The 26,746-nt window shown below is 36.8% G+C and overlaps 1 protein-coding gene across 1 annotated transcript in view; it reads left to right on the top strand.

Moving 5' to 3' along the window:
* The window catches only part of DNAH14 (dynein axonemal heavy chain 14), an 862,921-nt gene that overhangs the window by 371,850 nt on the left and 464,325 nt on the right, over positions 1–26,746 (top strand). Inside the window, 3 exon segments of the mRNA XM_053607548.1 lie at positions 6,380–6,473; positions 8,250–8,458; positions 9,222–9,474. Coding sequence (XP_053463523.1) covers positions 6,380–6,473; positions 8,250–8,458; positions 9,222–9,474 — 556 coding nt within the window.

Below are 26,746 nucleotides of genomic sequence, written 5' to 3' on the forward strand. Positions count from 1 at the left end.
TTTTCAATTTCATTGATCTCTGATTTGATTTTGGAGATTTCTTTTCTTCTACTGAGTTTAGGCTTAGATTGTTCTTCTTTTTCCAATTCCATAAGATCTCTTGTGAGATTGTTGATGTGCTCTCTTTCTGTTTTTCGAATGTAGGCATCTAAAGTGATGAATTTTCCTCTCAAAACTGCTTTTGCAGTATCCCACAGGTTTTGGTAGCTTGTGTCTTCATTGTTGTTATGCTCAAGGAAGTTAATGATTTCCTGTTTAATTTCTTCCTTCACCCATCTGTTATTCAACAGAAGATTGTTTAATTTCCATGCCTTTGGTTGGGGTTGAGCATTTTTGTTAGAGTTGAGTTCCACCTTTAGTGCCTTATGGTCTGAAAAGATACAAGGTAAAATTTCAATTCTTTTGATTCTGTTGATATTTGTTTTGTATCCCAGGATATGGTCAATTTTGGAGAATGTTCCATGGGGTGATGAGAAGAATGTACATTCTTTATCTTTGGTGTGGACTGTTCTATATGCGTCTATCAAGCACAGTTGTTCTAGGGTCTCATTTAAATCTCTTATATCTTTGTTTACTTTCTGTTAAGAGGATCTGTCCAGCTCTGTAAGAGGAGTGTTAAAGTCCCCTGTTATTATGGCATTATCAGATCTCATATTGCTCAGACTGAGTAAGGTCTGTTTCAAGAATATGGGAGCATTTAAATTGGGTGCATAAATATTTAGAATAGAAATGTCTTCTTGTTGTAGTTTTCCCTTGACCAATATAAAGTGACCATCTTTGTCTTTTTTGACTTTAGTTGCTTTAAATCCACATGTATCTGAAAATAAGATTGCAACTCCTCTTTTCTTCTGAATTCCATTTGCCTGAAAAATTGTCTTCCAACCCTTGACTCGGAGCTTTAATTTGTCTTTTGAAGCCAGGTGTGTTTCTTGCAGACAGCAAATGGATGGCTTGTGTTTTTTAGTCCAGTCAACCAATCTATGTCTCTTCAGTTGGGAATTCAAGCCATTAACATTTATTGAGATAATTGATAAGTGTGGTAGTATTCTATTCATCTTATTTTGTGAGAGTCCATTGCTTAGTTTTATCTTTTCCATCAGTGTGGAGGTTAGGTTCTGTCCTTTAATTTCTGAGTTCTTACTTTGCTGCTGATCCATTGTGGTGGTCAGTGTGCAGAACAGGTTGAAGTATTTCCTGTAGAGCTGGTCTTGTGCCGAATTTCCTCAATGTTTGTATATCCATAAATGATTTGATTTCTCCATCAATTTTGAAGCTTAGCTTAGCAGGGTACAGAATTCTGGGCTGGAAATTGTTCTGTTTAAGTAGATTTAAGGTAGATGACCATTGTCTTCTTGCTTGGAAAGTTTCATTAGAGAAGTCTGCGGTCACTCTAATGGATTTGCCCCTGTAGGTCAACTGGAGCTTACTCCTGGCAGCTTGCAGAATGTTTTCTTTTGTCTTGACTTTGGACAGGTTCATCACAATGTGTCTTGGAGAAGCTCGGTTAGAGTTGACGACCTGGGGTCCGATATCCCTCAGAAAGCAGTGTGTCAGAATCTTTGGTGATGTTTGGGAAATTTTCTTTTATAATATTCTCTAGTATGGCTTCCATTCCTCTGGGGCATTCTTCTTCCCCTTCTGGAATTCCTATAACTCGTATGTTGGAATGCTTCATAAAGTCCCATAATTCTGACAGTGAACGTTCTGCTTTCTCTCTCTTCTTTTCTGCCTCTTTTACTATCTGAGTTATCTCAAGAACTTTGTCTTCTACCTCTGAAATTCTTTCTTCTGCATGGTCTAACCTGTTGCTGATACTTTCCATTGCATCTTTAAGTTCCCTAATTGACTCTTTCAGTTCCTTCAGCTCTTCTATATCCTTTTTATATTCTTCATATCATTCATCTCTTATTTGATTCTGTTTTTGGATTTCCTTTTGGTTATTTTCCACTTTATTAGCAGTTTCCTTCATTGTTTCCATCATTTCTTTCATTGTTTTCAACATGTGTATTCTAAATTCCCTTTCTGTCATTCCTAACATTTCTTTATAGGTGGAGTCATCTGCAGTAGCTACCTCATGGTCCCTTGGCGGTGTTGTTCTTCACTGGTTCTTCATGTTGCCTGGAGTTTTCTGCTGATTCTTCCTCATGAGTGATTTCTTTTATCTGTTTCCTTGCCCTAATTTTCCTTTCACTTCCTCTTGCTCTTTAAGTTCTCATGCCTGTGGACTAAGGGTTACAGGACCAGAAGGGTGAGAAGGATGAAGAGCAAAAAAGGGATGAAAGAAAGGGGGTCCGAGTGATAGGAAAAAAAAAAGAAAAGTAGAGAAAGGAGAGAGGGTGGGGAAAAGGAATATTGACAAAAAGAGAGGCACAGAGAGGGAGACAGAGCAATATATGTGTACAGTAGGGTACTTTGACACAACCTTTAAAAAAACCCACCTTCTGGGGGTGCCCAGTTGGGTGGTTCCCTTGAGGTCAGCAGTTCTTTCCTAACCTGATCAGACACAGTACCCCACCTCCACTAAGTAGAAAGGAAGGACAAAAATGCTATAAATCAAACCAAAACAAGCAAACAGAAAAATTTACAGGATAAAATTGGGTGAAAAACCAAATAATAGTGGTAGAAGCACTAGCAAAAATGAAGTTCTGATTATTGAAAAAGGCAGCAATGGGAAATTATAATTAAACTAGAAAAATTGAGAAAGAAAAAGGATCTGTATGGAAAAGGTTGAAAGTAAAAAACAAAACAACATCAACAACCTCAAAATAAACAAAAAAAAAAAACAACCAAACCAAAAAAAAAAAAAAAAAAAAACACAACCAAAAACAAAGCAGTATGTATATGTTATTGAATATTGTCTGGGCAACACATGGTCTTCTGGGGTATGAGATGTTAATCACAGTTCTGATACGACTGGAGGCTGCTAGTTTCTCAAACCCCAGCAGGTAGACACCCTAAATCTCTCTTCATCCCACTTAAAAGGCACTTTGAACTTGTAAACTTGCTGAGCAGAAGCTTTCCCAGGAAGGTGCTTGTCACTGGAATCACTGCTGAAGTAGCTATCCACTTACCCAGTGTGCCAAAACCGGTCTCACTCTGCCCCTGAGGGTTAGGGCTGCAAGGCGGCTCAGACCCCACCCTTAGGCTACTTGGTTGGTGGGTTACCAGCTCCCACCCTATTCTAGCTCTGCGACCCTGAGGGCGGAGCTTGCCGGGGCAGATCGCTCACAATGGCTCCCTGTGACCCACAGCCAAACACTATTAGCTCTGTCTGGCTCAGCGGCTCAGACTGGGGCCCTAGACAATGGCCAAAGTTCTCTGCACGCCCGCTCAGGCTCTCCCCAAGGCAGTTCAACTGAGTGCCAAGTCCAAAGACACCAAAACAGTTCACAGGTAAGGCCTTTCTGGTTTGCAGTCTCGCTGCTGCTGAACTTAAAGTTGCCGGTGGGTTTAGACGGATTGAACACACATGACCACTTGCCATTTTTCCACTGTTTTAGTCCTCCTCTTGGGGTCCAGAAGTCTCTCGCTGACTCCCTGTATCCTCACTGGGGTGATGATAAGCAGATCCCACCAGCCAGAGATGCCTGGAGTGCTATCTCCCCAGACTCACGGTGCCCAGATGCAAGGAAGCTGTTTCTCGGCCACCATCTTGCCTAGGTGGCACATTTCTTAAGCTGATTGAAGCCATCTATGACAAACCCACAGCTAACATCATACTGAATGGAGTAAAATTGAAAGCTTTTTGACTTAGAACTGGAACCAGACAAGGTTGTCCACTAGCACCACTATTATTCAGCATAGTTCTGGAAGTTCTAGCCAATCCAATGCTATCAGACAAGAGAAGGATATAAAGGGCATCCAAATGGGAGCAGAGGAGGTCAAACTCTCCCTCTTTGCTGATGATATGTTATACTTAGAAAACCCCACAGACTCAACCACAAAACTCCTGGAAATCATCAAGAAATACAGTAATGTCTCAGGGTATAAAATCAATAACCACAAATCAGTAGCCTTTGTATACTCCAATAACAGACAAATTGAGAAGCAAATAAAGGACACAATTCCCTTCACAGTAGCTTCAAAGAAAAGAAATGCCTATGAATATACCTAACAAACAGGTGAAAGATCTTTTCAAAGAGAATTATGAAACTCTAGGGAAAGAAATTGCAGAAGACACTAACAAATGGAACAATATACCATGCTCTTGGCTGGCAAGAATCAACAGTGTCAAAATGTCTATTCTACTCAAAGCAATCTACAGATTCAAAACAATCCCCATTAAAATGCCAACATCATGTTTTGAAGAACTGGATAAAATAGAACTTCATTTTTTTTAGAACCAGATAAAAAACCCTGTACAGGTAAAGCTATTCTTATTTACAAAAACAAAGTTGGAGGTATTAACCTACCAGACTTCAAGCTAAATTACAAGTCCACAGTAATAAAAACAGTACAGTTATTGGCACAAAAATACAGACATACACATATGGAACAGAATAGACAATAAAGAGATGAAACCATTCTCTATATGCCATCTGATCTTTGATAAACTAAACAAAAGCATACAGTGGGGGAAAGAATCCCTATTCAACAGATGTTGCATGTGGATTTGACTATCCACATGCAAAATACTGAACCTCAATCCATACCTTTCTCCCTTACAAAACTTGACTCAAGATGGATAAGAGACTTAAATCTAAGACATGAAATGATAAAAATCTTAGAAGAAACTGTGGGGAAAATTCTTGATGCTATTGGACTGGGGAAAGATTTTATGACAAAACTTCAGTGGCCATTACAACTACAACAAAAATTAACAAATGGGACTTAATTAAGCTGAAAAGCATCTGCAAGCTGAGGACATGAAAAGTAAAGCAAAAAGACAACCTTCAGAATGGAAAAAGATATTTTCAGAGTATCAATCTACAAAGAGTTGATAACTAGAATGGACAGATTATTCAAATTAATCAACATAAAAAGATCCAACAATCCCATGTACCTCTGAACAGAAACTTCTCTGATGAATACAGACAAATGGCTAACAAACATTTGAAAAAATGCCCAACATCCCTGATCATCAGAGAAATGCAAATCAAAATCACGCTGAGATATCACCTAACCCCAATGAGAATAGCCCACATCACAAAATCTCAAAGCTGCAGACGCTGGTGTGAATGTGGAGAGAAGGAAACACTTACACAGTGCAAGTGGGACTGCAAACTCATGCAACGTTTTTGGAAGGAAGTATGGAGAACCTTGAAAGAACTCAAGTTAGACCTCCCCAATTCTCCATTAGTAGCCATCTACCCAGAAGAAAAAAAAATCATTTTATCATAAGGACATTTGTACTAGACTGTTTATTGCAGCTCAATTCACAATTGCCGAAACGTGGAAAACAACCTAAATGCCCACCAACCCAGGAATGTATTAACAAGCTGTGGTAGATGTATACCAAGGAATACTATTCAGCCATTAAAAAAGATGGAAACTTCACATCTTTTGTAGTAACCTGCATGGAGGTGGAACACATTCTTTTTAGTAAAGCATCACAAGAATGGAGAAGCAAGAATCCAATGTACTCAATTCTAATATGAAGGCAATAGATGATGTAATACAAGGTGGTGGGGGTAGGGGAATGAGAGATCAAAGAGAGCGGAGGGGGATGGGGGATGGGGATATGGTGTATGGCGCACCCCTTAGGGGTGGGACACAATTACAAGAGGAATTTTACCTGACAACCACAATCAGTGTAACCTAATTCTTTGTATTTCAATGAATCCCAAACAATAAAAAAGAAGCTTTTTAGCAGCTTTTACATTTACTTGGATGGAACTGAAACACATTCTTTTTAGTAAAGTATCTTAAGAATGGGGGGGAAGTATCCAATGTACTAGATTATGTTATGAATCCAACATATCATCACCAAATGACCAATAAAACACAAGTAGGGGAGAAGAGGGAGAGTGGAGGGGCAGGAGAAAGGTGGGAGTAGGGAGAGTATTTGGTGGGACCTTACCTATTGTGCATAATGCAAGGGTACATTTCAAAACTACTAAGAGTATAGTATAAATGTCTTACCACAACGAATGAGTAAGTGAGATGCTGGTTATGTTGATCAGTCTGACTTAAGTATTTTACATGATATATCCAATAAGCACACTGTACCCCATAATTGTACACAGTTATGATTTAATAAAAAAAGAAAGAAAGAAAGAAAAAGAATTTGTTGCAGGGAGGTATGATGATGCCACTGTACTCAAGCCCAGGTGACAGAGCAAGACTCTGTCTCAAAAAGAGAGAGAGAAAGAAAATGTATGGATAGGGTTGGAAAATGTCAGCAAATAAAAATTTAAATATTATTGATTATATATTTTAGATTTTCAAACTTGAAACATCTGATATAGCAGATGCTGATGATCTTATTTTTGAGAAGGAGATGCAGAAAGATGTTAAAATTTCAGAAAGTCACAGTAAGTGTTACTAATTTCAATAAAGATCATTCTTGTATTATTTATAGAAATAATGTAGGAAACAAACTTTGAACCAATATTAGTTATATTTATATCTTCAAATACATTTTTGAATAGTGATATTTTGTTTTACATTTTATTTTTTATCTTGTGTTTACTTAAAATTTATATAGTATTATCACATATTATAATGTATACATATATTATCATGCTGTATAAGTACAGGGCTTAAATAGCCCTTCATTTTATAAATGACTATTAGTCTTTCACAAGAACAGGTAGATACTAAAGGTAGAAATAACTAATGATGTGAAAAGCAGTGGTAGCAAGTGGGTTGCCCCTGGTTTTCCCTGTGAAGTGAAAATCCAAACAATCTATGCATTCTCAGGCCAGGTAATACATCCCAAGAATGAAATACACACCCATGATTTTCCAGACACTTTGCTATGAGGCAGGGGACAATGTATGTATATGACAAGGTTCCTGTTTGTCCTATGCACAAGAAGCTGACAAGTCTTGTAGAGGAGTTCCAAACACTGCTTTCACTACTACAGATTGAACCTCGTATCAACACATCTACCAGTAGTACATTTATGATCCAGACTTTGAAAGAGGCTTCTACTTCTGCTTCTGCTTCCCTCATTTTTGTATGTCATTTTGGGAGGAGTACAATGATTAGGTATAATGTTTCTTTCACAAGGCTTTTTGACAGTCACTAGGGCAGATATTTCAGCTAGTCAGAGCCCATCTTAGCAGTAGTAGCTATATGGACTCTTTGATTCTTCCCAACTCTACTCTTTGATTCTTCTGAGATACTTAAATTTCTTTCAGTGGTAAACTAGTTTTTTTCTGCATTACAGACCTATTAACAACTCCCCTGTCCTGACCAACAGAATTTTTCTAAAACTATAAGAACAGCTGAAGTTACAGAGTGTAATGCTATGGTCTGAATGTGTCCCCACAAAATTCATATGTTGAAATCCTAACACCCAAGGTGATGATATTAAAAGGGTAAGGGGTTGGAAGGTGATGAGATCATAAGGGTTTATCCTCATGAATGATATTAGAGACCCCAGAGAGACCCCTCATCCTTTTCATTGTGTAAAGATGAAGAAGACACCATCTGTGAACCAGAAAGACAGCCCTCACCAAACTCCAAATCTGCCTCCAGAATTGTGAGAAATGTATGTATTTCTCTTTGTAAGTCATCCAGCCTGAGGTATTCTGTTATAGCAGCCCAAAGGGACTATGACAGTGTGGAAAGAGGAGTAAATGGCTTCCAAGTGCGATATATGGGGAGGACATAAAGTTCATGTGCAATTTAAATTAGTTTACTAATTAGCACACAAACTTTATGTCCACCCTATACTCTAATCTCTGTCCATTTGATTCTTTCCTCAAAGGTGTCTAATTTCGCTTTGCCATCTCAGGGGAAATATATCTGAAAAATATTGCAGGGTGTAAGGGGCAAGCTCACAAATCATATTATTATGAAAAAGATAAAATCATGAATCTTTCTCCTATCCACATTTAAGAGTTAATTATCCTGTTTAACAATCTAAGAATGTTTAAACAATGCTTAAAGTGTTATCAAATGTATAGTATGAATATTTGTTGATATTTAGTAAATACTGGAGGCTACATATAAACACATTCACATGTTTTTTAGGTATCATTTTCATCTCAGAAAATATTTTCTAAATATAAAATTATAAGATTATAATGAAAGAAGATTGACATCATTCTCAGTTACATTATGAATATTTTTCTCTCCAGATTTTGATTGGCAGTGGATTATCTTAGATGGTCCTGTGGATACCTTTTGGGTAGAAAATCTGAACTCTGTGCTAGATGACACTAGAACATTATGCCTAGCAAACAGCGAGAGAATAGCTTTAACTAATAAAATAAGACTGATTTTTGAAGTGGACAGTCTCTCTCAGGCCAGTCCTGCTACTGTCAGTCGATGTGCAATGGTCTATATGGTAAGTTTGTAATAACAAATTTCTTAACAAAGAAAAGATGTTGTTTAGGATAATAACCAGCCATTATCTACAGAATTTTATGTTTACTTTCTTTTTGCCTGTGTATTCAGCAGTGTGACCACAGTAGTTCAGAAGCTTTGTACCTCCCAAAGCCTCATAATCTAGAATTGAATATGAATGTAACCGCTAATGTTGTTAATAATTTTCTTAGTAACTGGAGTGTCAGTATTTTCTACAACTGTGGTAAGTAGTGCTTTCAATAGACATGTTAGGCTGCTACTATTATTTTATTTTTTCCACTAGAGGAATATTGCTCTAGGTCCTTTTCGTACTCACTCCAAGTCTTAGAAAACAGTGGTGAGTAAGTAGAAGACACAACAAAGAATAAATATTTTCTGTACCTGAAATTATTAGCTAGAATTTAATTAACGCTACAGTCAAATCTGCTTAACTGAATGTGATGCGTAAAGCTAAGTATAGAACTGACTGGCTTCTGGGAGGGCAGTTCCCCTCACTACATGCACATAGTCTCAACACACTTCCCCCAATTGCTTTTTCTCTCGTAAGACCATGGTTAAAAATCACAAATCATTCCAGAAAAGTAACTCCATAAGCTGTTCTGATCATTTGCCCTTTAAATGAATGATAAGTATAGACCAAATCTTGTAGGAGGCAGTGGTGAAGTAAAAAGATAATAAGAAAGTAGGAGGATGCTATATTTGTATTTATATATGTAAGACCATATTGTGCTTTTTGTTATTAGGATCCTGTTGATCTAGGATGGGAGCCTTATGCTAAGTCATGGCTTTTGAAAACTTCTAAAGTTATAAGTAAATCAGGAGTGGATTGTCTTGACCTTCTGTTTAAAAAAAGTATCACAGATGGACTACAATTTATAAAGAAGTATGAGAAATTTCAGCCATATCCTACACAGGATGTAACAATTGTCATAACCCTCTGCAGAATTCTTGATGCTTTCTTTGAAATTCTGATTGAATGTGGAGGACTTGGAAAAAGTGAGTTTTTTTTTTTCCCTAAGTCATATTGGGGAATTTTTTTTTCACTTAGTCAAGGATATAGTATCTTAGCTAGTTAATGCCAATTTATCATCTTAAATTGGGTTTTACAAAATTCCTGGAAATACAGGACTTTTCTGTCTATTTTGACCAACAACTGACATGTACATGGAACAAACTAAAAACCATTTATAAGGGAGCAGGTCAAAATTAAGTTAATAACATATTGAAGTGTTGAAGAGTCACAAGAAAAATGAGTATAAAGAACCATTACAGGGTCTCTATTAGGCAAAAATGGTTTTGCTATTTCTTAAAGATTCTTATAGCTATAAATAGTAGAGAAAACTGTTCAAAATCCTAGGTATAAACTATAATCATACAAAGGCATAAACATGGAAAGTAATAAAATATCCTTAAGGAGAGATCAGCAGATTTATGGATAAAGGCATGGTCTCTGCTGTTAGAGTGCTTATGTTCAAATGCTACCATGTAGGTCCTGGTAAGATAGCAAATTAACACAGGCTCCTAACTCTCTCCAAAACCAGTTTTGAATCTTTTAAACTAATATAAGTATTTTGATAAATCTTTGGAATGGCATAGGATAGTTAGATCCCAGGAGGAGGAAATAGCGAACCTGAACAGAAAAGAGCTGGGTGCCATGAATAAGAGATACAGTGAGAGAGATAGCATTTAGGTTTACCCTTTCTCCATTTCCTCATGACTCTTTTTTTTTTTTTTTGGCCGGGGCTGGGTTTGAACCCACCATCTCCCAGCCCCGTGTATGGGGCCGGCACCCTACCCCTTTGAGCCACAGGCACCGCCCTTTCCTCATGACTCTTAATGGGCTATTCTCCTTGCCTTTGCCAGTTAGCATAGCACAGCACAGCTAGGGGAAATAACAAAATATCATATTGAGAGTGAAGCCTGACTAGGTTAAGGATCAAGTAAAAACATATTTTCTCCTCCTGCCTCCCTTCAAATCTCGAAGCTTAAATGATTAAAAAGGATAGACCATGCCTAGCAAAGAGCAATGCCAGGGTAGATACGGATTTTTAACACACAAGTTCTCTGCTTTCAAGAATATCTACTCCTTCCCCAGATGCACACCTCTAAATCCCTTAGAAGCTCAAGCCAGGAACATGAGAGTACTGGAAACAAAGCATGAAGTAGTTTAAAAGATAAAACTAGAGGTTAGGAGTAAAGAAATAATAGTTTTAAAAACACAATAAATAAGTTAAATGCCGGATTGCTTAGTTGAGAAACAAATTAGTAAGAACCAGAACAGTCAACACTCCCTGAGAATGCATCGGAAGGGCTAAAGAGATTAAATATTATATATTTTAAGCACATTAAAATACTCATCTATATAATACATAAATGTTCGCGTGTGTATGTGTATATGTGAAAAGATGAAAGATGAAAGAAGTTGAAAGGTTAACATTCATATACCAGAACATCCAGAAAGAAATTTTTTTTTAATCTCTGATTAACGTGAGGGTACAAATGTTAGGTTACATTTGTTAGGTAAAGTCCAATTGACAACTGAGCCCTTTACCCAGGAGGTGTGCTATATACCTTTAAATTGTGCCTACTAGGTGAGAGCTTATCAATCTCCCTCCTCCCATTGCTCCCCTTCTGCCCCCTTCCCCCCAACTTGAAATTGTGTTTTCCCTCATGTGGGTGTGTAGTTGTTCATCTACTGGTTTCATATTAGTAAATTGGATACTTGGTTTTCCATTCTTGCAATGCTTTCCTGAGAAGAATGCTCTTCAGCTCCTTTCAAGTTAATACAAAAGGTGTAAATTCTCCATCTTTTTGTGCCTGAATAGTATTCTACGGTATATATATATATAATCAACACAATGCCCATCGATTGTGAATTGAGTGGTGAAGTACATATGTCCTTACGGTAAAATGTTTGTTTGTTTTTCGTCTGGGTGGATACCTAGTAATAGGATTGTGGAATCAAATGGAAGGTCTACTTTTAGCTCTTTGAGCATTCTCCATACTTCCTTCCAAAGAGTCTGTATTAGTTTGCAATCCTACCAACAGTTGTTATATCATTATATTTATAAGTATTTTTCAAATATTTTTTCCTTTTGTCTTTTTAAAATTTTACCATTTCAATGTATTTAAGGGGTACAAGTGCAGTTTTGTTACATAGATTTATTGTACAGTTGTGAGATATGAGCTTTCAGTGTACCCATCAAATAGTATATGTACCAAATAGTATATATTATACCCAATAGGTTCTCACGAGGAAAGGGATAAATACTTCCAACCTTGGAAGTATTCACTATCTGTTAGTCTATTCTATATGACTTTAAGTATCTATAGTTTTGGTCCCACTTTAAATGAATATGTGGTATTTCATTTTCCATTTCTGAGTTATTTCACTTAGTATAATGGCCTCTGGTCCCATGCAAGTTCCTGAAAAGGACATTTTCTCATTTTTTATTACTGAATAGTATTCCATGGTGTATACATATCATATTCTCTTTATGCACTCATCAGTTGATGGACAATTAACTTATTTTGTATAATGCCTTCTATTCCTTTGGGTAGATACCCAGGAGTGGATTTCTGGATTGAATTATAAATCTACTTTTAGTTCTTTGAGAAATCTCCATACAGTTTTCCATAGAGTTTGTACTAATTTACATTCCCACCAATAGTGTATAAGCCTTCCCTTTAAACCACTCCCGTGGCAGCAGTTATTGGTTTCTTACCTTTTTGGGAGTGGGATTAATATAAGGGTACATACAATAGGTTACATTGTTTGTATTTGTTAGGAAAAGTTGTATTTGAGTCCTTAACCCAGGAGGTGTGCCATGTACCCCTACATTGTATCCATTAGGTCAAGCATATTGAACCCCTTTCCCTCTCCCCTATTCCCCGTGTTTTTGTTTTGTTTTGTTTCGTTTTTCTCATTTAGGCCTGTAGTGTTCATATACTAGTGTCAAATTAATATTAAGTATATGGGATGCTTAATTTTCCATTCTTGAGATTCTTTACTAAGGATCCAGATCAACACAAAAGATGTAAAGTTTCCATCTTTTTATGGCTGAATAGTATTCCAGGGCATACATATACCACAGTTTACTGATTCATTTATGGGTTGATGGGAACTTGTGTTGTTTCCACATCTTTGCAATTGTGACTTGAGCTGTTATAAACATTTGAGGGCAAATGTCCTTTAAAATGATTTTTTTTTTCTTCTGGACAGATACCTGGTAATGGGATTGAAGGATCAAATGGAAAATCTACTTTTAGCTCTTTCAGGATTCTCTATACTGCTTTCCAAAAAGGCTGAACTAGTTTGCAATCCTACCAGCAGTGTATAAGTACTCCCTTTTCTCTGCACCCTCACTAGCATCTGCAACTTTGGGGCTTTGTGATGTGGGCTATTCTCACCAGAGTTAAGTGATATCTCAAAGTAGTTTTGATTTGTACTTTTCTGATGCTTAGGGACGATAAGCAATTTTTCTTGTGTTTTTGGCCATTATGTCTTCTTGGAGGAAGGTTTTGTTCATGTGTCTCGCCCAGTCATTAATGGGGTCGTGTGCTCTTTTCTTATCAATTTGCTTAAAAGTTCTCTGTAGATTCTGGTTATTTGCCCTTTGTCAGATTTGTAACATACAAATGTCTTCTCCTATGCATGAGCTTTTAATTTTGATCAGGTCCCATGTATTTATTTTTGATGTTCCTACTGTTACAAATGGGATCTTCTTCATAAAATCTTTCCCAAAGCCTATGTCATTAAGAGTTTTTCCAATGCTTTCTTCTAGAGTTTTTATTGTTTTGTGCATTAGATTTAAATCTTTTATCCATCATGATTTGTAAGTGGTGAGAAGTGTGGGTTAATTTCAGTTTTTACATGTAGCTAACCAGTTGTCCCAGCACCATGTGTTAAATAGGGATTCTTTTGCCATGTGTACGCTTTTATTTGGTTTATCAAGGATCAGGTGGCAATCTTCACCAACTTTATGACAGTGCTAGTTTCTTGCCATCTACACCAAAACCTAGTATTGACAGACATTTTAATTTTGGTGATATCTTACTGTGGTTTTAATTTGCATCTATCCAGAGTCTCATGACATTGATCATTTGTTTATGTGCTTATTGGCCTTTGGAGTTTCATTGAATCTATAGGTTAATTTATGAAAGATTGACATGTTAACAATATTGAGTCTTCAGATCTGTAAACATGATATGTCACCCAATTTACATCTTCTTTAATTCTCTTAGCAATGACTTATAATTTTTAGTGTATATTTCTCTTAAATTTATCTCTAATAATTAAATTTGTAATGTTATAAATGATATTTTAAAATTTCAATTTCTAGTCATTATTAGTATTTAGAAATGCACTTGATATTTGTACATTGATATATATTCTGCATATCTGTTAAATTTACTTATTAGTTTCATTAATCTTTTTGTTGGTTTGTTTTTTGGTACTCTCCTTTGGATTGACTACATAAATGAATGTGTCATCTGTGAATAAAATATAATTTCTTTCTAATTAGTATGCTTTTTTAAAACTTATTGTATTGAGTAGAAACTGCATAGGAATATTGGACAGATGTGTTGAAAGCAGATATATTAACACTATTAATCTGAGGAAAAAACATTGACTTTTTAAAAATTTTTTTTATTGTTTGGGATTCATTGAGGCTACAAAGAACAAGGTTACATTTTTTGCATTTATTAGGTAAAGTCCCTATTATAATTATGTGCTGCCCCCAAAAGGTATGTCACACACCATGACTCCCCACTCCCCTCCCTCTTTCCCTGGCTTTACTCCCCCTTCCCCCACCTCCCTCCCTCCTTCCTTCTCCCTGCTCTCCCTTTCCCCCACCCTCCACTGTGTTCTGGGTCATCAACTCTCCTCATATGTGAATTGAGTACATAGGATTCTTGCTTCTCCATTCTTGTGATGCTTTACTAAGAATAATGTGTTCCAGTTCCATCCAGGCCAATACAAAGGATGTAAAGTCTCCATTTTTTTAATGGCTGAATAGTATTCCATGGTATACATATACCACAGCTTGTTAATCCATTCCTGGGTTGGTGGGCATTTAGGCTGTTTCCACATTTTGGCGATTGTAACTTGAACTGCAATAAACAGTCTAGTGCAAGTGTCCTATGGCAAAAGGATTTTTTTCCTTCTGGGTAGATGCCAAGTAAGGGGATCGTAGGATCAAATGGGAAGTCTAGCTTGAGTTCTTTGAGGGTTCTCCATACTTCCTTCTAAAAAGGTTGTATTAGTTTGCAGTCCCACCAGTAGTGTAAAAGTGTTCCCTTCTCTCCACATCCACACCAGGATCTGTAGCTTTGAGATTTTGTAATGTGGGCTATTCTTGCTGGGGTTAGATGATATCTCAGGGTGGTTTTGATTTGCATTTCTCTAATAATTAGGGATAATGACCATTTATTCATATGTTTGTTAGCCATTCATCTGTCTTCTTTAGAGAAGGTTCTATTCATCTCCCTTGCCCCTTGATATATGGGATTGTTGGCCTTTTTCATGTGGATTAATTTGAGCTCTCTGTAGATCCTAGTTATCAAGCTTTGGTCTGATTCAAAATATGCAAATATTCTTTCCCATTGTGTAGGTTGTCTATATTCTTTGGTTGTTATCTCCTTAGCTGTAAAGCATTCACTTTTTATCATTTAAGTATGATTCTACTTTCGGGGTTTTTTATCAAAGCCCTTTATCAAATTGAAAAGTGGTGTCATAAGTAATCCTTGGGGATATTATGTTGAAAATTCTATTTAGGACTGAATTATTTCCTTTAATAAGTATTTATTGATCAGTTTCTATGTGTCAGGAGATGTCCTATGCAGTATGGTTACAACAGGATAGAGAAATTTTCACATTTCATTGCTTTTTGAAAATAAACCAATCAAATACAGAAGGTGAAATAGTAGTAGACCTACAGGGGAAAAGTCAATTAACGCTTATCTGCCAGTCAACTTAGGCAATTTATATACTAATGAAGTTACAAAACAAAGAAGAAATCACAAATAATTAATTATAATGTTGTTTATCAAAGAACTGCCTTTGTCAAATTTAATGTAGCACTGTAAGTGAACAAATGTGGTTTTCTAAAACATTTAATAATTATAGTGTCCCAAACAGTTTGGAGTCTATAGTCCTTGGAAAGTTTAAAACAAAGCTTTTCCAAAATTATAGGAAATCACGTTGCCCATGAAAGAAGACTTTTATCTAAAAACTCTATTTTTCATAACCCAAACCAGAAACTCTATAGTAACCATTATGTCACTGTTAACTAAGCTTATTTCTATCTATCTAACAAGATACCATGGTTGGAAGCATGCCTCATCTTCTAAAGGCACCTGTGTGGACAGGTATTCTTTATAAGATTTTCCATAAAACTATTAACTAAGGCTCTGACCTTGAGTTTTACCTGGATTTTCTAACCATTTTGATTGGAGAGGGAGGTAATAAAGAAATACAGAAAATAAGCATTACATACCAAAGCTTACAGATATGCAGAAGTAAATTTATGCCTGAGGACATAAAACACTGAAGATAAACTATGTTTCATAGAAGAAGCTATAAAAAAAATTCAGGGTTGGGAGCAAGATGGCTGATTAGAGGCAACTTTCATCAGAAACTCCTATCCAGAAAGAGAAAAGTTGAACTGAGTGAACTCAGAGAAGTCAAACTTGGGGAGCTGAACACAAGGAGAAAAAATTCAAGGTGCATATCATCCTCACTGAAACAAACTTCAAGGGCAAGAAAGAGGAAGAAAAGAGATGAGTATGGAAAAACTCAACTGAAGGGGCCCAGAGCCAAAGGGGAAGAGAGACTCCCCCAATGGGGAGGGGCTCCTGCAGGCTTGCCCTGAGTGAGCAGGGAACAAAGGACCTCAAATCTCACTCCATAGGAGAAAGCCACAAAGTCCTAGTTCTCCTGCACCTACGAATTTCTAACTCTTGATTTCCTATCCTGTTGGACAAAAAAAGTGAACAAATTTTGTCTCCATGTTCCTGAGACCACAGACCATCCCCCCTCTCCGGTTGCCTAAAGAACTGCCTCCTGCAGAGTCTAATGTGTTTGATGAGATATCTAACAGATGTCTACTAGTGAGGACCACTGAGCTAAGTGTGACCTGCCCCCCACTACAAGGAGAAATTATAGCTCCATAGCACTAACACTGGCATGGCTTGTTCTCTCCTGGCTCTCCCTCCTGCAAAGGGGGACCTTTGGAGAGATCCTGCCCAGTGTGTATACCTGGCAACTCCCAGCTCCCCTCCCTATCCTCGGATGATGGCTGCATTGTATACAGTCTGTAGCCAGTGGTGGGAGGGGGAGGACGACAAAGAAGCTTCTGTGAAGTGGTTTGCACAAGGTAAATTTGTGCTGCCAGAGTGGTGAAAGATAGAACTATTGCTGATAGCCCTCCTCCAGCCACCACTAGCAGGGGGCCCAGTTAGTAGTTAACTTGAATTTTACAGAAAGTGGAGTTGGCACTGTGGGGGGCAGAAGAAGTGGTTTTACCCTATGGATTCCCCTCCTCCAGCTGTCACTATCAGGGGACAACAGCAGTTTGAATCTTTTATAGCAGGGCCACCAGTGAAATAAAGCAGCTCCTTTAAAGTGAGTAGAGGACAGGCTGACACCAGGACAGAATCAGTTTGTGCTATCCAAGCAAGGCTGGCCCTCAGATACTCTCACACTACCCTCCCCACTAAAAAAGGAGCTGCCGAAGGCTATTGGGAAAGGGTCACAAGCACAAACACCCATTTATTGGCAAAGAAGTGATAAACTCCATTTTCTGGAGCCCACAGATCTGATCTCACCCCACCAGTTTTCGTTGCTCAATAGGTCTCTGGGTGCTGTCCAAAGTCCCCAATTAGATTATCCCTCAATACCTGTTTAGGGAAAAAACTAACATTTCAGCTAAAAAAAAAAGTATAATTCATATAAAAAAAAATAAGCTGAAAAGACACATGGGGAGTAACCAGCAGAAGAATCCTGGCAACATGAAAAATCAGAGCAGAACAGCTACCCCAAGAGATTATAAGGGAGATAGAGCAGAAAACTATGCATAGAGAAATTGTTGAAATGTCAGAAATAGAATTCAGAATATGGAAGGCAAAGAAAATGAATGGAATTAAGGAGAAAATGGAAGTAGAAATCCACAAAGTAGTTCAAAAGTCTCAAGAAATCAACAAAATTAAATACAAATTCACCATAGATCTGAACATAAGTAAGAAAAATATAGTAAAGCTTAAGGAATTGAAAGAGGCATTCAAAGAGCTTCAAAACATAGTAGAGAGCCTCAGTAAATAGAGTAAAATATGGAGTAGAAAGAATGTCAGAAGTTGAAGAAAAGGCTTTTGAACTAACCCAAACATTCAAAGAGATAAAAAAGAAAAAAAAAGAGATAACAAGAAAAGAATATTCACTGAGAGAGTTATGAGATTACTCCAAAAGATTGAATATATGAATTATAGGGATTCCTGAAGGAGAAGAGGATAGTCCTAAAATTCTGAAGCTCTACATCAAGAAATTATGGTGGACAATTTCCAAGCATTGTGAGAGACATAGAAATCATAGAAATACAGATAGTAGACAATTTCAGAACCCCAGCATGACTCAATCCAAATAAAGCATCCTCTAGACACATTGTAATTAACTTCACCAAAGTCAGTGTGAAAAAGAAAATCCTGCAAGCAGCCAAGAGTAAAAACACTCTTTGTCTACAAAGAGAAAAATGGCAGGATGACAGCAGAACTTCAGCTGAAACTTTTCAAATCAGAGTGTTCATTAGTTTAACCTTCTTAAACAAAACAATTTTTTTTATTAAATCATAGCTGTGTACATTAATGCGATCATGGGGCACCATACACTGGTTTTACAGACCATTTGACACATTTTCATCACACTGGTTAACATAGCCTTACTGGCATTTTCTTAGCTATTGTGTTAAGACATTTACATTCTACATTTACTAAGTTTCATATATACCCTGGTAAGATGCACCCCAGGTGTAATCCCACCAATCTCCCTCTCTCTGCCCCCTCCCTCCTCCCTCCCCCCTCCCTCCCTCCCCCATTCTTAGGTTGTAACTGGGTTATAGCTTTCATGTGAAAGCCATAAATTAGTTTCATAGTAGGGCTGAGTATAATGAATACTTTTTCTTCCATTCTTGAAATACGTTACTAAGAAGAATATATTCCAGTTCCATCCATGTAAACATGATTCTTTCTTTAAGGCTGTGTAATATTCCATGGTGTACATATACCACAATTCATTAATCCATTCGTGGATTGATGGGCACTTGGGCTTTTTCCATGACTTAGCAATTATAAATTGGGCTGCAATAAACATTCTGGTACAAATATTTCTGTAATGATGTGATTTTTGGTCTTCTGTGTATATGCCTAGTAGAGGAATTATAGGATTGAATGGCAGATCTATTATTAGATCTCTAAGTGTTCTCCAAACATCTTTCCAAAAGGAATGTATTAATTTGCATTCCCACCAGCAGTGTAGAAGTGTTCCCTTTTCTCCATATCCATGCCAACATCTCTGGTCTTAGGATTTTGTGATATGGGCTAATCTTACTGGAGTTAGATGATATCTCGAAGTAGTTTTGATTTGCATTTCTCTGATGATTAAAGAAGATGAGAATTTTCTCATATGTCTGTAGGCCATGCGCCTATCTTCTTCAGAGAAGTTTCTCTTCAAGTCCCTTGCCAAGCCTGAGATGGGACCACTTGTTCTTTTCTTGCTTATACATTTGTGTTCTCTGTGGATTCTGGTTATTAAACCTTTGTCAGAGACATAACCTGAAAATATCTTCTCCCATTCTGAGGGCTGTTTGCTTGCTTTATTTACTGTGTTCTTGGCTGTGCAAAAGCTTATTAGTTTGATCAGGTCCCAGTAGTGTATTTTTGAAGCTGCTTCAATTACCCGGAGGGTCCTCCTCATAAAATACTCGCCCAGACTGATTTCTTCAATGGTTTTCCCTGCACTCTCTTCTGGTATTTTTATAGTTTCATGTCTTAAGTTTAAATCTTTAATCCAGTGAGAGTCTATCTTAGTTAATGGTGAAAGGCATGGGTCCAGTTTCAGTCTTCTACAGGTTGCCAGCCAGTTCACCCAGCACCATTGGATAAATAGGAAATCTTTTCCCCACTGGATGTTTTTAATTGGCTTGTCAAAGATCAAATAATGGTAAGTAGCTGGATTCATCTCTTGGTTCTCTATTCTGTTCCAGACATCTACTTCTTTGTTTTTGTGCCAGTACCATGCTGTTTTGATCACTATCGATTTGTAGTATAGTCTGAGGTCTGGTAGTGTGATTCCTCCTGCTTTGTTTTATTTCTGAATAATGTCTTGGCTATTCAAGGTTTTTTTGATTCCATATAAAAAAAGTATTGTTTTTTCAAGATCTTTAAAGTATGACAGTGGAGCTTTAATAGGGATTGCATTAAAATTATATATTGCTTTGGGTAGTATGGATATTTGAACAATGTTCATTGTTCCCAGCCATGAACATGCTATGTTTTTCCATTTGTTAACATTTTCAACTATTTTTTTTCTTAGAGTTTCATAGTTCTCTTTATATAGATCTTTCACATCCTTTTTTAGATAAACTGCCAAATATTTCATCTTCTTTGGCACTACTGTGAATGGAATAGAGTACTTAACTGTTTTTTCAGCTTGACTATTACTGGTATATATAAAGTCTACCAATTTATGAGGGTTGATTTTGTAACCTGAGACGCTGCTGTATTCCTTGATCAATTCTAAGAGTTTTGTAGTAGAATGCCTGGTGTTTTCCAGATATACAATCATATCATCTGCAAAGAGTGAAAGTGTGATTTCTTCTGACCCTATATGGATACTCTTGATCGCCTTTCTTCCCTAATTGAGGTGGCTAAAACTTCCATTACAATGTTTTTTTGGCCAGGGCTAGGTTTGAACCTGCCACCTCCGGCATATGGGACCGGCACCCTACTCCTTGAGCCACAGGCACCACCCTTCCATTACAATGTTAAAGAGCAGTGGATACAATGGGCAGCCTTGTCTAGTTCCTGATCTGAGTGAAAATGATTTCAATTTAACTCCATTCAATACGATATTGGCTATGGGTTTGCTGTAGATGGCCTCTATCAGTTTAAGAAATGTCCTTTCTATACCAATTTTCTTAAGTGTTCTGATCATGAAGGGATGCTGGATATTATCAAAAGCTTTTTCTGCATCAATTGAGAGAATCATATGGTCTTTGTTTTTTAATTTGTTTATGTGCTGAATTATACTTATAGATTTACGTATATTAAACCAGCCTTGAGACACTGGGATAAAACCAACTTGGTCATGATGTATAATTTGTTTGATGTGTTGCCAGATGCTGTTTGTTAGGATCTTGTTGAATATTTTTGCATCTATATTCATTAGTGATACTGCTCTATAATTTTCTTTTCTTGTTGGGTCTTTTCCTGGTTTGGGGATCAGGGTGATGTTTGCTTCATAGAACGTGTTGGGTAGTTTTCCTTCTTTTTCTACCTTTTGGAACAGGTTGAGTAATATAGGTACTAATTCCTCTTTAAAGGTTTGGTAAAATTCTGACGTGAAGCCATCTGGTCGCGGGTTTTTCTTTTTAGGGAGGTCTTGTATGGTTGATCCTATTTCAGAACTTGATATGGGCCTATTCAGCATTTCCACTTGATTCTGCCTAATTCTTGGAAGGTGATGTACTTCCAAGTATTGGTCAACTTCCTTCAGATTTTCATATTTCTGACAATAAAGTTTCTTGTAATATTCATTAAGGATTTTTTGAATTTTTTCTGTTGTTATTTCATCTTTGTCATTTCTGATTGATGATATTAGAGATTTTACTCTTTTTTTCCTGATTAGTTAGCCAAAGGTTTATCTATTTTTTTGACCTTTTCAAAAAAACAACTTTTGATTTATTGATCTGTTGTATAATTCTTTTGTTTTCAATTTCATTTAATTCTACTCTAATTTTCTTTTGCTTTTTTTTTTTATTAAATTGTAGCTGTGTGCATTGATATGATCATGGGGCATCATACACTAGCTTCATAGACCATTTGACACATTTTCATCACAATGGTTAACATAGCCTTCCTGGCATTTTCCTAGTTACTGTGCCAAGACATTTACATTCCACATTTACCAAGTTTCGCATATACCCTTGTAAGATGTACCACAGGTGTAATCCTACCAATCCCCCTCCCTCTACCTACCACCCCCCTCCCTCCCCTCCCTTTCCCCCTTCCCCCATTCTTAGGTTGTAACTGGGTTATAGCTTTCATGTGAAAGCCCTAAATTAGTTTCATAGTAGGGCTGAGTACATTGGGTACTTTTTCTTCCATTCATGAGAAACTTTACTAAGAAGAATATGTTCCAGCTCCATCCATGTAAACATGAAAGAGGTAAAGTCTCCATCTTTCTTTTTTTTTTTTACAATGGATTTTTAAATTTAATTTTTAATTAAATCATAGCTGTACACATTTATGGGGCACAATATGATGATCTGATATACAATGTGGAATGCTTAAATCTAACTGATTAACGTATACATTATTTACTTTTTTGTGGTAAGACATTTATAATTTACTCTTAGTTATTTTGAAATATACCTTCGGTTTGACCCCATTACAATACATTTTTATCTCAAAACTCTAGCCATAGGATAGTAATATTATACAAACTCTCCAGCTTGCAAAAGAAAGCTGGATCCAATCTTATGACATAACTGGAACTTGCTCACATGTATAAACTTCAGTTGTCCTCATAAGTAACCTAATTATGTCTGTGGATCAAAGATTTGAGTAAAGCAGTTTTCATGGCAGTCTGATTTTTAAAACTCTGCCCCTTTTAATTCAATTAAAAGTAATTCTTCCGGTTTTTCTTTTTTCTTTTCTTTTCTTTTTTATTTATTTATTTATTTTTTTATTGAATCATTGCTGTGTACATCAATATGATCATGGGGCACCGTACACTTGTTTCGTAGAATATTTGACACATTTTCATCTCATTAGTTGACATAGCCCTCCCGGCATTTTCCTAGTTACTTTGCCAAGACATTTACATTCCACATTTGCCAAGGCTCACATGTACCCTTGTAAGATGCACCACAGGTGTGATCCTTTCAATCCCCCTCTCTCCCCCCTCCCTCCCCATGCTTTCCCCCTTCCACCTGTTCTTAGGTTGTAACTTGGTTATAGCTTTCATGTGAAGGTCCTAAGTTAGTTTCATAGTAGGTTGAATGCATTGGATATTTTTTCTTCCATTCTTGAGACACTTTACTGAGAAGAATATGTTCCAGCTCCATCCATGTAAACATGAAAGAGGTAAAGTCTCCATCTTTCTTCAAGGCTGCATAGTATTCCATGGTGTACATATACCACAATTTATTAATCCATTCGTGGATCGATGGGCACTTGGGTTTCTTCCATGACTTAGCAATTATGAATAGGGCTGCAATAAAGATTCTGATACAAATATCTTTGTTATGATGTGGTTTTTGGTCTTCTGGCTATATGCCCAGCAGAGGAATTACGGGATTGAATGGCAGATCTATTTTTAGATCTCTAAGTGCTCTCCATATATCTTTCCAAAAGGAATGTATTAGTTTGCATTCCCACCAGCAGTGCAGAAGTGTTCCCTTTTCTCCACATCCACGCCAACAATTCTGGTCTTGAGATTTTGTGATATAGGCTAGTCTCACTGGAGTTAGATGATATCTCAAAGTAGTTTTGATTTGCATTTCTCTGATGATTAAAGATGATGGGCATTTTTTTATATGTCTGACGGCCACTCGCCTGTCTCCTTCGGAGAAGTTTCTTTTCAATTCTCTTGCCCAGCCTGTGATGGTATCCCTTGTTCTTTTCTTGCTAATGCGTTTGAGTTCTCTGTGGATTCTGGTTATTAAACCTTTGTCAGAGACATAACCAGCAAATATCTTCTCCCATTCTTTGGGCTGTTTGCTTGCTTTACTTACTATGTTCTTGGCTGTGCAGAAGCTTTTTAGTTTGATCAAGTCCCAAAAGTGTATTTTTGAAGCAGCTTCAATCACCCAGGGGGGTCCTTCTCATAAAAAACTCACCCAACCCAATTTCTTCAAAGGTTTTCCCTGCACTCTCTTCTAGTATTTTTATAGTTTCATGTCTTAAGTTTAGGTCTTTAATCCAGTAAGAGTCTATCTTGGTTAGTGGTGAGAGGTGTGGATCCAGTTTCAGTCTTCTACAGGTTGCCAGCCAGTTCACCCAGCACCATTTGTTAAATAGGGAATCTTTTCCCCACTGGATGTTTTTAATTGGCTGGTCAAAGATTAAATAACAGTAAGTAGCTGGGTTGATCTCTTGGTTCTCTATTCTGTTCCAGACATCTACTTCTATGTTTTTGTGCCAATACCATGCTGTTTTGATCACTATCGATTTGTAGTATAGTCTGAGGTCTGGTAGCATAATTACTCCTGCTTTGTTTTTATTTTTGAGAAATGTCTTGGCTATTCAAGGTTTTTTTCTGATTCCATATAAAACGAAGTATTGTTTTTTCAAGATCTTTAAAGTATGTCAGTGTAACTTTAATAGGGATTGCATTGAAGGTATATATTACTTTCGGTAGTATGGACATTTTAACAATGTTGATTCTTCCCAGCCATGACCATGGTATGTTTTTCCATTTATTAACATTCTCTGCTATCTTTTCCTTAGAGTTTCATAGTTCTCTTTATATAGATCTTTCACATCCTTTGTTAGATAAACACGCAAATATTTCATCTTCTTTGGCATTACTATGAATGGGATAGAGTCCTTAATTGTTTTTTCAGCTTGACTATTGTTCGTATATATAAAGGCTACTGATTTATGAATGTTGATTTTGTAACCTGAGACGTTGCTATATTCCTTGATCACTTCTAAGAGTATTGTAGTAGAGTCCCTAGTGTTTTCCAGATATACAATCATATCATCTGCGAAGAGCAAAAGTTTTATCTCTTCTGACCCTATGTGGATGCCCTTGATCGCCTTTTCTTCCCTAATTGCGGTGGCTAAAACTTCCATAACAATGTTAAAAAGCAATGGAGACAATGGGCAGCCTTGTCTGGTTCCTGATCTAAGTTGAAATGATTCCAATTTAACTCCATTCAATATGATATTGGCTCTCGGTTTGCTGTGTATGGCCTCTATCAGTTTAAGAAATGTCCCTTCTATACCAATTTTCTTAAGTGTTCTGATCATGAATGGATGTTGGATGTTATCAAAAGATTTTTCTGCATCGACTGAGAGAATCATATGGGCTTTGATTTTAATTTCTTTATGTGCTGAATGACATTTATAGATTTACGTATATTGAACCAGCCTTGAGACCCAGGGATAAAACCAACTTGGTCATGATGTATAATTTGTTTGATATTGTGCTGGATTCTGTTTATTAGAATCTGGTTGAATATTTTTACATCTATATTCATTAGTGATATTGGTCTATAATTTTCTTTTCTTGTTGGGTCTTTTCCTGGTTTGGGGATCAGGGTGATGTTTGCTTCATAGAATGTGTTGGGTAGTCTTCCTTCTTTTTCTACCTTTTGGAACAGGTTGAGTAGTATAGGTACTAATTCCTCTTTAAAGGTTTGGTAGAATTCTGACATGAAACCGTCTGGTCCCGGGCTTTTCTTTTTGGGGAGATTTTGTATGCTTGATAATATTTCTGAACTTGATATGGGCCTGTCAACATTTCCACTTGTTTTTGATTAAGTCTTGGAAGGTGACATGCTTCCAAGTAACTGTCGATTTCCTTCAGATTTTCGTATTTCTGAGAGTGAAGTTTCTTGTAATATTCATTAAGGATTTTTGGATTTCTGAGGAGTCTGTTGTTATTTCATCTTTGTTATTTTTGATTGATGAGATTAGAGATTTTACTCTTTTTTTCCTGATTAGGTTGGCCAAAGATTTATCTATTTTGTTGACCTTTTCAAAAAACCAGCTTTTTGATTGATTGATGTGTTGTATTATTCTTTTGTTTTCAATTTCATTTAGTTCTGCTCTGATTTTGGTTATTTCTTTTCTTTTACTGGATTTTGGTTGGAGTATTCTTCCATTTCCAGTCTCTTGAGATGTCCTGTTAAGTTGCTTACTTCCTCTCTTTCCGCTCTCCTGTGGAAGGCTTCCAGTGCTATAAATTTCCCTCTTAGAACTGCCTTTGTGGTGTCCCAGAGGTTCTGATAGTTCGTGTCTTCATTGTCATTTTGTTCCAGAAATTTGGCAATTTCCTTCTTGATCTCATCTCTGACCCAGCTTTCATTCAGTATGGAAGTTAACGTTATTTAACTTCCATGTTTTTTTATGTGTATGCAGATTCCTGTTGTTACTCAACTCAAGTTTTATTCCATGATGGTCTGAGAAGATGCATGGAATAATTTCTATTCCTTTAAATTTGCTGAGGTTAGACTTGTGACCTAAGATGTGATCGATTCTGGAGTAAGTTCGTGGGCTGATGAGAAGTATGTGTATTCAGTTTTGTTGGGATGAAATGTTCTGTAGATGTCTGCTAAATCTAAATCCTGGATGGTTACATTTAAATCTAGAATTTCTTTACTCACCTTTTTGTTGGAGGATCGATCCAGCACTGTCAAAGGAGTATAAAAATCTCCGACTATTATAGAGTTGGAGGAAATCAAGTTGCTCATGTCTCTTAGAGTTTCTCTTATAAATTGAGGTGCATTCTGGTTGGGTGCAAAGATATTAATAATTGAAATCTCATCATATTGAGTCTTACCCTTAACAAATATGAAGTGATCATTCTTGTCCTTCCTTACTTTTGTTGGTTTAAAGCCTATTGTGTCCACAAATAAAATTGCAACTCCTGCTTTTTTCTGGTTACCATTTGCCTGAAATATGGATGACCATCCTTTCACCCTGAGTCTGTATTTTTCTTTTAAGTTAAGATGTGACTCTTGTATGCAACAAATGTCTGGCATGAGTTTTTGTATCCAGTCAGCTAACCTATGTCTCTTTAGAGGGCAGTTTAAGGCATTCACATTAATGGAGAGTATTGATAAGTTTGGTGAAATTTGGGGTATTGAGTTTTTTTGAAAGTCCAGTGGGCATTTTTAATCCTTTTGCCATTGTGGAAGTTAGAGTTTGATCAGAAGTTTCTGAGTGAGTTTACTTTTGTAGTAGAGGATTGGGTTGGTTATTATGGAGGATAATATATGGAGGTCTGATAATATTCTGAAGAGCTGGTTATTTATGGCAAAATTCT

This window comes from Nycticebus coucang, chromosome 10, assembly GCF_027406575.1.
Source record: "Nycticebus coucang isolate mNycCou1 chromosome 10, mNycCou1.pri, whole genome shotgun sequence".
In the NCBI taxonomy this organism is placed as follows: Eukaryota; Metazoa; Chordata; class Mammalia; order Primates; family Lorisidae; genus Nycticebus; species Nycticebus coucang.